The sequence below is a fragment of the Musa acuminata genome, chromosome BXJ2-1 (genome assembly GCF_036884655.1).
Source record: "Musa acuminata AAA Group cultivar baxijiao chromosome BXJ2-1, Cavendish_Baxijiao_AAA, whole genome shotgun sequence".
In the NCBI taxonomy this organism is placed as follows: Eukaryota; Viridiplantae; Streptophyta; class Magnoliopsida; order Zingiberales; family Musaceae; genus Musa; species Musa acuminata.
This window is the reverse complement of record NC_088338.1, coordinates 19,524,812-19,540,358: the sequence shown is the minus strand read 5'-3', so window position 1 is coordinate 19,540,358 and position 15,547 is coordinate 19,524,812. Positions and strand designations below refer to the sequence as shown.

General features: G+C 34.4%; 1 protein-coding gene across 3 annotated transcripts in view; it reads left to right on the top strand.

Moving 5' to 3' along the window:
- The first annotated feature begins 8,535 nt into the window (after nucleotides 1-8,535).
- LOC135583415 (uncharacterized) overlaps nucleotides 8,536-15,547 on the top strand; it is a 34,717-nt gene continuing 27,705 nt past the window's right edge. For 2 of the 3 annotated variants that reach the window (XR_010481820.1, XR_010481819.1), the window contains exons 1-2: nucleotides 8,536-8,898; nucleotides 9,494-9,559. Coding sequence is in view for 1 of the 3 variants with exons in the window: in XM_065093757.1 (XP_064949829.1) it covers nucleotides 8,823-8,898; nucleotides 9,494-9,559 (142 nt within the window). In the remaining 2 variants the exon portion in view is untranslated. The remainder of the gene's footprint in view (nucleotides 8,899-9,493; nucleotides 9,560-15,547) is intronic. The other variant, XM_065093757.1, reaches the window with a different exon arrangement.

Genomic DNA, 15,547 nt, shown 5'->3' with positions numbered 1-15,547 from the left:
AAGTGCAAGGTTACGTGGTTTAGCAAAGTTGGATTTGATGTCAATGTGTCAATTAGTTTAACTGGTAATTATCTATCGCAAGGTCTAAGTTCGAATTGCATCTTCATCGTTTACTCTTTGCGGAGATAAATTAGATTGATGTTTCTCTCACAATAATAATCTCATCCACCTGGTTATAGTTCCTATGAGATTTTACAACTTCCATAAAATCTTCACATAAGCTAAGCTCAAAAATAAAAAAATGTTATGAGATGTTACAAGCTCAAAAATAAAAATCTTCACATAAGCTAAGCTAACCACGACGGATGAAAGCTTCAATGGATGAACAGTAGCACAAAGAAAAAATGAAATAAAATATATATATTTTCGGTGAATTTAAACAAAAAAAATCCTTAAGTTTGAAATTTTTTTATAAACATTCTAACTTTCAAAAATTTTCATATAACGTTTTTTTTTCTTCAAAATGATTATCTTACTTTTATCGGTTATTATTCGTTTATCATCCCCCCTCATCTCATCTATTGTCTTCTCCATATCGCTTATGCTTCTATGCGAGCTAACCTCATCGGTCACCCTCCCCCCCCCCTCCGCACGAGTTGGCCTCATTAGTTGTGCATATGCCTTCATGCATGGGGCTAGCCATGCTTGCGCCTTCACGCACGACTGACCTCCTTTATGCATAGGTTAGCCTCACTAGTCGTACTTGTGTCTTTGCATGTGGGCTAGACTCATTGGCTAGCCCCCATTGTCTACATGCTAGCCTTATCGATTGCCCCCTTTGTACATAGGTTAACTTTGCTGACTGTGTCTATAACTCCATGCACGAGTTGGCCCCATTAGCCACCCCCCTTAGCTTGTAGGTTGGCCTCGTCAACTACCCTCCTTCTCATGCACAATACCCCTAAGGTTTGATGAGGGTGGTTAGGGTTGGCATGGGTACCCACGCCCATGCTTGTGATACTCTTGAGTTTGACAAGAGAATAGAGACGATGACAAGGATGACATAAGGAGGAGGAGGCAATGGTGAGGATGATGGAGTCAATAGTAAAATAATCTTTTTAAATGGTAGAGACACATTGTGAGAAATTTTTAAACTTATGAGCTTTTTCTAAGGAATTTACCCATGTCTTTTTATTTTATAAAAAAAATTAATTTTCTTAAATAAAGTATTTAAGATGATATCATAATGGAGGCCAACTTTGAATAATTAGGTTGTTAATTTTTAGAAATATTTTATTTTACATTTTAAGTTGTCACTTAGACATATTGATATGATGTCCGTCCTGGTATGAATTTTTGACATATTATCATTCATAATTGAAGTTATGACATGAATTGTCCATATCCACCATAAAATATTTGGTTCTTTCTAAGAATAAGTTATAGTGCATTTAAATTTTTTTAAAGTGCATAATACTTGTTTCCTCTCTGTTTATTCTTTTACGTAAAAAAAATGGACAAAGAAATTAATCTCATATAGTTAAAAATTAAAAGAATTATGTTATATATATTAGGTTTGACCAACTAATTTTTGGACTGAATTTGTGACAAATCTAATGTATATTCATATTGACTTATTTGATTAAAATTTATTATTATTTGATTTCTAATAGGTTGTCATAGCTAAATGGATAAAATTTGATTTAGATAAATTAATATTAAAAAATAAACTAGTGAAGATAAATCATTTCACACGACTGATATTCTCATCAACACTACATTTTTAACCTTATGTGCTATGCTCTTGTGTGCCCTTTGATAATTAGTGTGCTTAATCAATATAGCATAAGTAATGGAAGTCGATTATTAGTTAATTTAGTCAGATTGACTTTTATGTCAGTTTATATATATATATATATATATATATATATATATATATATATATATATATATATATATATATATATATATATATATATATATGTCAATTTTAGAATGGAACTATATGTTAGATCTTGTAGTACGAAATCAAATCTACTTTGTTTTTAGTTGTACAAACTTAGTTCATATTATTTGGTTTTTGTTTCCCTTCTTTTTTTGTTTAGTATGATGATTCGGAGGATAGCTCTCGTCAGTCGGAATTATTTAAAGTCAAATGGTACTATCTCTATAAGGATTTAAAGTCAAATTTTCTTTAAGATGAAGGGGGGAAAGCCAAATTGAAAATATAATGGATATCTTGTTCATAATAAAGGATCATATCTATTCATAGTTTCATACAACTAAGTTTGTGCCATTTTTGTATTAGAATATTTGCATTAGTTTATCCTAACACAATTTGTTTAATTTCTAAATGATGGAGCATCTAACGTTGTCAAACAAAATTGCTTTTTGTGTTCCACCGTTTAAGTGAGTTAAATTTATTACATAACTCAATGACAACAAAAGATAACTTTTTGGATTAAATTTATTTAATCCTCTTTTACTCCAAAGGCTACTTTGCTTCAAGGAGTGACTGTTTACCTAAATTAATCTTTTCATGTAAATTTTATATATATATATATATATATATATATATATATATATATATATATATATATAAACATTTAGGGTTTTACTAGCTAAGTTAATTGATATCTTCAAAATTTTACAAAATATAATCTCAAGTACCTTAAATTAATACGATGTATCACTAAACTAATGTTCAATGTATACAATTTGTCGGATGAAGTTTGATATCCTCAATTTAATGTAGATGAGTCAATCACATCATACCAAAAATTATGAAGTCGCTTGGGCATTATTTTAGTCATAGTTTTATCTTGTCATATTAATTTTGCTTTTCCTTTTAAATTAGTTTGTTGACGCGACAGTAATCCATTCTCCTTTTTCTCTCGAAATTTTATGGGTTCGCTTCTCACGAAAAATCATTATATGTATGTATACGGCTGATTTCCATATAAAAGTCATTATTTTTAATTTTATTCGTAGAGCGTCCAATGTTGTTTTTCCTGTTGTTAATGTTCGAAAATGATCTACCTTCAATCATTCTTGTCTTTTTCTTCATGTCTTCTGTTCTTAAACTAATTCAATTGAACCGATTTGATAACCTAAAACTCAGATTGATTCAAAAAAGATAATAAAAATTTAATAATATTAATAGACCCACTTATATTAATAAAAATATAAAATAATTATATAAATCTGATCTTACGGTTAAAAGTAATATGTCACAAAATGAAAAATTAAAAGAACATATTATTGAATATGAAATATAATATTAAATAACATAATATAATATAATATAATCTTCTTTATATTTTAAAATGAATAATAATAAATTTAAAAATCCTTAAATTCTTAGGAAAACTTGGTAATTGCAGAGGCCTGATTATTAATTTTGTCTACTTGTAAGGCTTCTTACTTCAACCTTTAGATGGCACAAAATAGAATAGACCGCCAAAAATTTTTCCTTAAAGCTTTACCAAATATTATATTCTTTGATAATATTCACTGGCTTTTGGTCCAATATGCTTGTAATTTTATCTAAAATTGGATATAATTAAAAAACATAAATTCAACCTTTTGAATGGTTAAAATTATAAAAAGAACTATTTGAAAAGTTTAAAAATGAAATATGGTCATCTAGTCCTCTATAAATCAATTTCAAGGTTTTTTTTTTTGAAAATTCATATTTTAAAAAATAGATATGATTTATGCTATCTTTGAATAATACTACACTACTTTTGTATATAATTCAAAAACAGTGTAATCACTCTCAAAAGTAGTGTAACTCGGGTATCAAAAAATTATTTTTCTTCACAACTTCAGAAAATCCTTTTCAATAATATTCAATGTTTTTCATCTTATAATGGATGAAATTAACAAAAATAACACAAACTCAACCCTTTTAAGTTCTGAAATTATTAAAAATACTAATTTCGATGCTTAATTTGTTTAAAAAAAGATTGTCTACCCATTGTAAGTTATTTTCAAGGTTTCTTAGAAATTCAAAAATTTTAGAAACTTGGGAATTGAGTTTCAACACTCTTTTTGAATGTGGTTATACCATTTTTGAATAAGATCCAAAAATAGTATGATTCAATTCTTCAAATTATTTTTTAAAAAATTTAGTAAAATATTCTTGAAATATTTAAGTGGTTTCTCACCCAACACTCTTTTTGAATGTGGTTATACTATTTTTGAATAAGATCCAAAAATAGTATGATTCAATTCTTCAAATTATTTTTTAAAAATTTTAGTAAAATATTCTTGAAATATTTAAGTGGTTTCTCACCCAATATGACTATAAATTCACCTTAAATTGGACAAACTCATTTTGTATGTCAATTGTATGATTTTAAAAAAAATTGAGATTTTTTTAAGAAAGTAAGAGATGAGTAACACTGTTTTCATAACCTTCTTAAAAAAAAAAATAATGTAAGTCAAATCTTCACTTAAAAAAAAAATTAGATACCTTCTTTGATAATATTCAAGATATTTTTTGGCCTAACTGTTGGAAGAGCTGGAGAGACATCATATGCACAGCGGAAGAATAAAAATAAAATTTTAGGATTTTTCACAGAAAAGAAGGTTTCATCGTCATGCAAAGATTGGTGCGTAAAAACCCGTGAAACTGAAAACTATGCATATAAGAAAGATGTGTTACATAGAGAGATCGTATATCTCTAAAAATCTATAAATCTATGAGAGTGGATGAAAGAGGTCAACTATCCTCCTCTCTAGTGGTGATCCACATGGTAGGAACTGCGAAAACGCTCCTCAAATCGCTGCCCAAATCTCTTCCTCACGCACACCACGCAATTAAAAAGGGGTTGCCCCTTCTTGCTGTCCACACGCCCCAAATGGATCTTCATCCAATTATCCAAGCCTTTTAGATTAGTTGATCTCTACCCAATAATCTCTTATTGGCTTTTATTGGATCTCATCTGTAGGATCCAATCATTTAAGGGCTTATTGGATATCCAATAAGATAGGGGCTCCAACGGATATCTCATATCCAAACATTTACTCGTCGCAACATCTATCATATGTGTGTGATTCTCTAGGCCCAATATTAAGATGGCCATGAATTATTGTCTCCATAAGAATTCACTTGACTCATCGACTATGGATGTACTATGCCACTACGCCATAGTCCCCAAACGATATAGGGGAAGCTAATCCATTAGATATGTTTGTCCTTAGTTACCATGTATCTATAGTCCATATTCTATCTAATACCATAAAGATCATATACCGGGCATGGTGTTGTCAAGCCCATATAATTTATATTTGATTCTCACTCTAATTGGATTCTCCCAAAGAACTCTTTCTCTCTCAATCCGAATGACCCTGACTAGGGATTTGTCTAAGCAAGAACATATGTGATATTTCACTTATGATACCGAGAGTGGATGATCCTCTATCGACACTCAATAGCTCTCGTAAGGTTGGCTACCACTCCCGATGATCGACTATGCTAGATTTGAAACTTCTAAACTTATAAGTCTAGTATCAAAGAGTGGAGTACTCATACAGGACATCCTTGGTGTCTCAAGTCTAAGGACCAGGTATACCACTGGGATAATAGAATCATTGTGTGATAATAAGGTATCATCAACCATCAATCATTCAGTGAGCAAATCAATCAGTGAACTCATTCTCCAATGAGCACCTACACTAAATCCCTAGTATCCCTACACGAGTAGCTATGAGATTAGCTACCTCCATCATATGGATCGGTATATAGCACACTAGTCTGTCCGGTTATCTCGATATTTCTCTTGAGTAACCTATAACCGAGATTATTTAGGTTCTATGTTTAAAAGCGAATCAGTCTCATTATTGTGATCTCATCACGATCTGATTCCTATTACACAAATCCATGGACATCACAATATATTCATGCAACAAATAATATAAAGTGATAAAATATCAAATAATATAATAAGTAAAAAGAATGTGTATCATGTCATACGTGTCATCACTCACGTGATTAGCTTATAGGGCACTTATGACCAGCACTAACGTGATTGTAAACTTATGTTGAATTCAACAAAATAAAAAAAATTAATTTTTTAAGCATAAAAAATATTAAAAATACCTATTTCGAACTTTTAAAAATAAAAATGTCATTTAGTTCTTTATAAGTCATTTCTAGAGTTTTAAGATAATTTGATAGTTTTAGATTTTATTATTATTATTTAAAATATACAAATAATATTATCGAATTATATTTTAGTTTATATAAAATAAAATATTTTTTATTTTTCTTTTTTCATAATTTGTTTTTATATATTTTATTTTTAATTTGAAGATCAATCTTATATAATTAGCTTGTATTTTTATTAGTATAAATGGATATATATCAATATTATTTAAATTTTGCACCAATATAGTTTTTTGGTTGATTGAGGTGATTCAGTTAAATAAGTTGATTCAATTGAATGAGTTTGAAAAGTCAGTCAATTTTGAAAGGCATTTTACGAAAAAAGAACCAACATGGTGGCACTTTATAGGAAAAAGAAAAAAACAGGACTTTTATAGAGAAAATATCCTAATATCATTATATTATATTTTACTTTATATTCAATTATATAATTTTTTAATTTTATTTTTCATAATTTATTTGTTTTGATAATATTTTATTTTTAATTTTAAGATCAATCCTATATTTGAGTCGTTGAATCTCGGATTTTGATAATGAAATCAATTGATAATGTTACGATATAATCCATATTTTGAGTAACGTAGAACTAGCTTCGATTAGGAAAAATAATTAAAGTAGGAAAAATCAATGTTGGGCCAGAGTGAAACATATTAGAAGATTGGATATTGAGCCAGAGGATCAATCAATGTGTTGGCAAAAGGCTTCGTTCCATGAGTTCGGGCATCAAGCTTAGAAGAGCGGACATTGTACAAGGAGATTATAGTTGCGGAGGTTAACATGCCGATTGGGCAAAAGATCGCAAAAGAAGATAATGCGCTAAAGGATTGGACGAAGTACCGATGAACCAATGACATACCAGACAATATGTGATTAATGCTTTGTAATAATTGTCTAAATTGAAATAGTTTTAGTTATAATTGGGTTGGTTTAGAGGGTAATTAGGCCAATTCAATTATAGGCCAATTGGGCCCAAAGTGAGGCTGTTTTGGGTCAAGAGAAATGCCTATTCAGTAACCCAAAAGTTAGGTCAGGTGGTAGCACCGTTAGTGACTCAGTCTCCGAGACACAATCTCCAAGATTGTGTTAGGCTGTAGTACCGCTAAATTGAGCGATGGTACCACCCAGTGTCAGTGTTGCAGGCGGTGGTACCGCCAGTACCCCATAAACCCAGGATGAGACCTTTTTTTGCTCTAATTTTGAAGTCTTTGGGGTCTATAAATACCCTAGTTATTCCAAAAGCATGAAATTGAATTGAAAGGGGGGAAAGAATACTTGAGAAAAATTGTGTAATCTCACTTAAGATTTAGAGTCCCTTCTTCCTAGTATTTAGAAAGTTCTTCTAAAAAGAGAAGTGAGATCCAAGAAAGAGAGGTTGTAAGGGTTGTCTCCTAAACCCGTGAAAAGGAGAAAGAATGTAAAAGGGTAGTTGATGTTCGCCAATTGAAGGAAGATTAGTAGTGGAAGCCAATAGCCTCAAGTGAAGAGGAATCGTGAGTGGATATAGTCACGACGATCGAACCATTATAAAAATTTGATTTGCATTTACTTTAAGCTTTTTATTTTAATTGTAAACTGATTTTTTACTTTCACTACGCTTATGAACGTGTTTCAAGTTAACATCTTTCCGATATCGATTTTCATCGAACGTATGAAGTTTCAAAATCGATGTTTTTATTGTAAGCACTAATTCACCCCCTCTCTCCCCCATTTTAGTATCGTATTGATCCTAACATATGTTAATATAAATGGATATATATTATTATTATTTAATTTTTTAGATATTATATATTTTGTACTTGTTTAAGTTTTTGGTTAATTGAGTCCATTCAATTGAACGAGCTGATTCAATTGAATGAGTTTAAAAGAAAGAAATATCAGTTAAAAGATAAAAAAGACATTTTTTTTGGACTGAAATTGTAAGGGACACTACGAGAAAAAAAAAAAAAAAAAAGACTAACACGGGGCTCTCATTAGGAGAAGGATAAAAATAAGGATTTTTTAGAAAAATCATCATAATATTATTATATTATATACATTGTAATTTTCTTGATTTCACTGTTCATACATTGTTTTTTAATAATATTTGGTATTTAATTTTAAGATCAATTTTGTATAATTATTTTGTGTATTAAAATAAATAAATAAAAATGATATTATTTTATTTTAGATCGATTTAAATTTGGGTTGATTAAATAACTTCAATTAAATTGAGTTTGAATAGGAAGAAAAATATTAAAAAGTCTAAAAAGTGATTGATGATTTTTTTGTTCAATTAAAAAAATAATGTGATCTGTGGGAAAAAAAAAAAATCAACAGGAGACTGAAAGAGATAGAAATAGTTGTTTTTAGGGAATAATATGTATTATAAGTAAAAAAAGAAAAAGAAAATAAAAGTCCTCAAAGCCCCAAATTTATAGGCGGTCTCCTCAGTGCCTTCTCCCCATCGCGCACGCTCGCTCTCTCCGTCGGCTCTCTCGACGATCTGACACTTCCGTTCCCGTCTCCTAATCGCCTTCAAATCCCGTAGCCGTGACGCTCCCAAACTGCTCCCCCAGTATCCAATCACCAAACCATCCTTCCTACGGATCGCCCATCTCTCCCACTTCTCGCCTTCGATCCCTTGGATTCGGCGGTTTTGCCGCCTCGGAAACCCTTTTTCGGCTTTCGGGGACCCGATCTTTGCGTTCCTCTGCGAGCCGGCGCGGTGCCGATGGCGAGCGACAACGTGGATCTGCCGGAGGATCTCCTCTACACGAAGTCGTCCGAGGAGGCCTGGGCAGGCAACGGTGGTCCCTTACTCTCGCTCGTTGGCATTTTCTGAGTCACCGATTCGGTTATTATAACGTATCGATCTTGTCGCATGCTTTGATCTGTTACTCGGAATCCAAAGTCTTCTTTTAGGGTTTTATGCTCCTTTTTTCGTTTTCGAATTTTCTTGCCTTTTCGTTTTGATCATTTGTCCCACATTTTTTGACCAGTATATTGATAAATAATAATTTCAGTTAAGTGTTCCTCCGGATGATGAAGGAGCTTTTCAAGAAATTAAAAGATAATGCGAGAAACATTTATTTGTGGGAGTAATCAGTGTTTCTGTAACCTCGATGATCAAAGTTTTCTAAGATTTTTCTAGTGTGTGAAGGACCTGATGAGTCTTCTGATGCTGCTAACTGCAGTTAGTAACAACAGTGAGTTTTCTGTTAGAGATGTCGAAATCCATATATTTGAGGTTTTTCTACGACCGGAATCAGATATCTGCATGTACATTGTTTTATTTTTTTCTTTGAATTATGTTTCTTTTCTTTGTCATTCTGAGTTATGCATGGCTTCCTGTAAAAAGAAAATAAATCACTGTTCATTAACTTGAGTGCTTTTCTCTGACAGATTCTCTCGCTGGTAAAGGTAGTGATGAAAAGAATCCTCTCATAGGTTTTCTTGATGCAGTAAAAGGTGACTATCTATCTAGTTCAATAGTTAGTTTGATACTGGCAGTTTGTGCATTATCTATCCATATTGTAAACTGTTGGTGTTTTCAACTCTGATTATCAATGCTTATTTGTGTTAGTTGGCATGGCAATGTCTATTATCTTATTTACTGTGAAAAATGTAATATTTAATTGAGATTAAATATAATAATCAATAAGAGACAAATTTTATCCTTTTGATATCCTCATATCATGAATGAAAAAAAATCTCAATTAGTAGTTTCAGGTTCCTATTCTTTAACTTATATGGCTGTTTTTATAATTAAGATTACTTAATTAAAAAGTGTGTATATAATAATCAATAAAACTCCATCCAAGATTACAAAGCTATTGAAATAATCCAAAATAATTTCTACGTCAACACTTTTCACGAGTTAAGAAAAGGAGAACACATAAGGATGGGTATACATTAATAGAGATAAAACAAATTAAGATAAGAAATTACTTTTAAATCAAAAATTCAAAATTGACAAGTAGCATTTTTTGTGCGGATGAATTTGTTATTAACCTCTAGGCAAGATTTGAAGCATAGTTACATATCTAAGGTCCACATCTACAGCCAAAACTTATATCATAGAAGTGGAAGGTAGGCTCTGCCTTCAATCATTGAGTTGGAATAAAAATAATATTGTCATAATATGTTTGGAAAGGATCTTTCTGATATGATAATATAAAAATGGCAAAAATCCTCTGCCATGTTCAAGATAGACAAAATGGCTGAATTATAGATCGAAATATTTAGTCAACAAGAGAACTATGATTCACGATAGAAAATAACATAAATTTATTTTTATATAAAACTAATTTTATAAAAAACGCTTCTACTTTAAAGATCATTTTAATATCTGAATATAATGTTCCAAAATTCTTTTATATTATATTAAGAATATACAACATGAAACCAAATAAAAAATATCATTGTGAAGTTATAATACATAATGAAGATTAATTTCTGATTCTTGTATTTCTTTTTCTTTGTGTCAAGGTACTGTTTCTTTGCTACTGTGTAATACCCCTGTTGACTCTATAAAACAAACCTTAAAGCTTTTCTGAAGGAGCATCTTATGAATGATCTAAAATATCAACAAATTAAATAAGCTGATTTATTGTATAATTTTATTGTTATAATACAAATTTAAGTTAAGGGTTCTATATCATGGATTTGGCCATGAATGATTGCATACATGCAAGCATGTCAGGCAAAACCAAAAGAAATGTTTATTGTTAGAGCCTCACTGTTGAGATGATTTGTGTTTGTCACCATGGTCTTATAAGAATCACTAGATACCATCAAATCTTGAAATTCTAAGGATTTCACCATAAAAAAGAGAAAAAGAAAGAAGAAGGCAAAGAGGAGAAAAGAAAGGAAAAAAATATTTGTAAGAACATTTATTCTAATGACAGAACTGAACTATATTTTTGGAAGGGAAATAAATCACCCATCCTAACATATCATAAATTAAAAGCTTGAGAACTAAAATGAGTAGAGAAAGGTTCCAAAGGAAACCACTGATAATACAAGAATAAAAACAAAAGAAAGAAATATAATTGATAGCAGTAAAACATTAGTATAGCTTTGTGGCAAGAACATAGGCACTTATTGATGCTTGACACCTAAGAACTTTTTGGATGAATAAACTGTGAGATTAGATGGGAACAGTAAAATGGAAACAATAAAAAATAAAATAAAATAATAAGGCTGAACATATAAAATGTAGAATTAAAATGAAAAGGCACGAATATTGGAATTTCATGAAGAATATGCATAAGATGTAATTTATAATCAATGTTCAACAACAATAATTCTGAATTGGATGGAGTGTCACAAGAGTAGTAGATAAAAATTATAACATGTGTTAACAAGAGTACCCCTCTTGTTAACAACCTTGTCTGTCTTTGGATTGTGAACCAAGGGATGAAGAGTTTATTAGTAACTTGCATTAAGTCAAGAACATTTTGTAAGATGGTGATTGTTACTATCTCCTTGATCTAATCATTTCCATGAAAATAAAAATAAGCCAGAATAGCAAAGGAAAAATGTTATTAAAAATAAAGATAGGATACCAATTGGACCAATTCCAAACATCAATAATGGAAATATAGTTCACATAGGTTGTGGATGATGAACCAAAATGATCTCACATTTAAATCAATGCAAGCATAAACGATTAGGCCATAGAGAAGATAATTCTTCCTCACCAACTCCTTGATCCATTGTCTTGTAAGGTGAAATCTTGTTGTTGTTTTGAAACTCAACCATCCACACCTTCTCTAATGCATCCTCTAGGGTTCAACATGGTAGAATACAATCATGAAGTGGTGTATAAGAATGATGAAGATTTTGCATTAATTTCGAGAAGTGCAAGTGGTGGCAGGTTACGACAAGCGGATTGGGAGAGTTGAAAGGAAGAGGTGTAGAGATAGGAGAACAAAAGTAAAAGAAAATGTTAAGATATCTTAATCTCAATTCTTGGTGCTCACTATGGAAAGAAATTTAGAAGAGGAATATTTAATCAGGTTGTACTCATCCAAATTGGGTTACTTTGATTGGCTTCAACCAAATTCCTCATGATGTATTCCTTGTTACGAATTGGTTACTTGATTTTGCCTACTCTTCACTATCACACTTGTGGAGTACTAGGAACTTGATCTAGGTTTTGCCCTTGTAGAGCGCCTATGTAATAGTTTTGGTTGCGCTTTCGGGGTTGTTGATGCACCATTTGTGACTAGGAAGATCCGTTGTTGTGGTACAATGCCCCATTCGATGTTCATGGCCTTTGGTTCAATGCTTTTTTGACCAAATTCTCCTTGGATAATCGAGTCCCACTTGGACTTGTGGCCATTGCAATGCCTTGCCTTTATTGAATCAAACTTAAGAAGCATTTCCTATTTGATCTTCTATCAATTGGACTTTAACTTTTCAGTGTGGTCACCACCCTCATCTTATTGCCTTGACAATCATTCACTCGGTCTTGCCCCTCGAAAGCATTGGAATACCCATGAGCGAATATAGGCTCTAGAGTAGTCCATTGTCCAACAACTTGCTTGAGAAGTCCTGGAGATTCTCTCACTCTAAATATGATGCCCAATGTGGATGGTTGATTGAATATTTGACTCCTTTACAGAGTTTGAACTACTATTCCACTTTGCATTCTCGTGGAAGGGGATTTAGCAACTGATTTGTTGGCACATCGACATATTCTTCAAGAGTATTCGCCTCGATGAACTCTTATCTCATGCTGAGGCCTTATGATAGACCCTTATCTCGCGTTGAGGCCTTATAACTCTAACTGTATCTTTATGGGATGAGTCAAGTCTTTCCGTCTTGATTCGTTCATCACTTACATGGCTAAGAGTAGTTGTGTTGTCACGAACGGTCATCGCGCACTCGTAACAACTTCGTTCAACGAACCGTTCGTCACTTTTGCATGCTTGAACAGAGACATGACAGTCTGTTTTGCCTTGGTTTTGTGTGTTTTTGCTTGTAAAAATACATGTTCGAACAAGTTGCAGTGCACAATGCGATCGCTTACCACGGCGGGTCAAAAAGCCCCAAAATGGCTCCGTTTTCGCTTGCCGCGGGCTGTTTTCTACAGCCTGCTGCACCGCGCGAAATGTCAGCCATCTCAGCACCCTAGAACCCCCTGGGTGGCACAGGGCTGGATGGGGCTTTGGTATATTGTCGGGCGTTGAAAAATCTTCACAAGTTCGCACGTTGACTTGACGGGAACTTGCCTTCGCACCTAGCACCCGGTGAGCAGTTGTTTGTGGACTTGCAACTATTTGTTCTACCTTCTAAAGTCCTTATTTTCCTCCTTTCTTTCTTTTCTCTAATGCACGTAACGTGCTCGCTGAATTGCTTGTAAAGCTTCCCTCTTCGCGATACGTCGGGATTTGTCCGTCGCTCGTTCTTTGAACTAATCAACTTTCTCTTTTACAGGTCCTTCGAGACTTGAGTGAGGTTGCAAACTGGCTGACCTTTGCGGATGCATATCGCAAGGGCGCGTCAAGACTTAGGCAATCCTAGTTAAGTCCGAGAAGTTGGCACAAGGGTGCTTCGCGACTTAGGCAACTCAAGTTAAGTTCGCGTTTTGGCCGCAAGGTTGCCTCACGACTTAGGCAATTCTAACTAAGTCTGTGACATTGTGGCAAATCAAGCAAGGCGAGGCAAGCCGGACCTTTGCCCCAAGCAGTCGCAGGTGGGCTGCAAGTGCAAACTCGCTCTCATGTCGTTGGAGCCGCTTTGGAGGATCGTGGCAGCGAACATGATGAGCGAGAAATTGGCTACTCTCCGCGAGCGGAGGAGGCACAATCTGGAGCGCCAACCGGGAAGAAGAGCCATAAGGAGAGACTTACAGTAGCGGAAACCTGCTTGGATGTTCTCGAAGCAAGCTTGGAAGAACTCTACCAAGGCCAACAAAGGCTTCTTGGGGTAGAGAGCTCGCAAGAAGAAGCTGAATCCCGAATCGACAAGGTTGAGGCCCTAGTCGATTGACTGACGGATGATACTAAAGACTCCGTGCAACATTTGCACGAAGTTATGGCGAAACTCACTTCTAAAGTGACAGCACTCACAAGTGCACTAAATGCAGGAGGGAGCAACACCCGCGTTGCACTGCCACAAAATCTGAGGGCACTTGAGCCTCATTGCTATGGAGGTGCTAGGGATGCAAAAGAACTCGAGAATTTCTTGTTTGACATGGAACAATATTTTCGAGCTACAAGGCCTGATTTTGAAGATACCAAAGTTTCAATAGCAACCATGTATCTGAACGGGGATGCAAAACTTTGGTGGCGAACTTGTTGGGAGGAGATCCAACAAGGTCGATGTCGGGTGGACACATGGGAGGACTTAAAGCGGGAGTTGAGAACTCAGTTTCTACCCGAGAACACAGAGTTCGTCGCAAGGAGGAAACTAAGACAACTCCGCCAAAGTACTTCCATTCGAGACTACGTGAAGCAATTTTCTACACTAATGCTGGACATACAGGACATGTCTAAAAAGGATAAGCTGTTCAGCTTCCTCGATGGTTTGAAGCCTTGGGCTCAACAAGAACTGCATCGAAGGAATGTCACCGATATGATCGGGGCAATTGCTGCTTCAGAAAGGCTCACTAACTTTGTTATCTCTGAGGACCTGGGAAAAAAGAAACAATCTTCAGGAAATCGCCCACCAAAATATTCTTGAGGGAAGGAGCCCGGGGGCGAACAAAGGAAGAAGAGTTCCCACAAAGGGCCAAACTCAAAAGGCAAGGCCTTGAAGATTGGCGGATGCTTCTTGTGCGGAGGGCCGCACTTGGTGAGGGAGTGCCCACAGAAGCAAGCACTCAATACTTTAACAGCTTCCATCCACCCCCCCAGATTGAACAAGGGCAAAGCTGTCGCTCTTAGTTCGAGTAGTTCAGAATCCAACAGCGACGATGAGGAGTCGCAAGGACCCCGGATGGGAGTAATGCGTTTATTGAACGCTATGCGGGGTTAAGTGAGGGAGAACATGAAGGCAAGGCCACAAAAAGCAGGAAGTAGTGAGCTGATGTACGTAGACATTAAGCTCAATGGCCAAACAACTCATGCAATGGTGGTCACGGGCGTTACCCATAACTTTATTGCCGATCGAGAAGCAAAGCGACTTGGGTTGATCTTGGAGAAGAACCCAAGTCGAATGAAGGCGGTGAACTCGGAGGCTAAGCGAAACTCCGGGTTGGCAAAGGGAGTTCCCATCAAGATCGGAACATGGAGCGGGAGCACAAACATGATGGCGGTGCCACTGGATGACTTCCAAGTGATTTTTGGAATGAAATTCATGCATACAGCGAAGTTGGTGCCAATGTCGTTCCTAAACTCCCTATGTATGATGGGAGGTGACGACCCCTGTGTGGTTCCCATCTCTCAAAGAGGAACCAGGGAACCCCAACAGATATCGACATTACAACTAAAGAAGGAGGTACGAAAA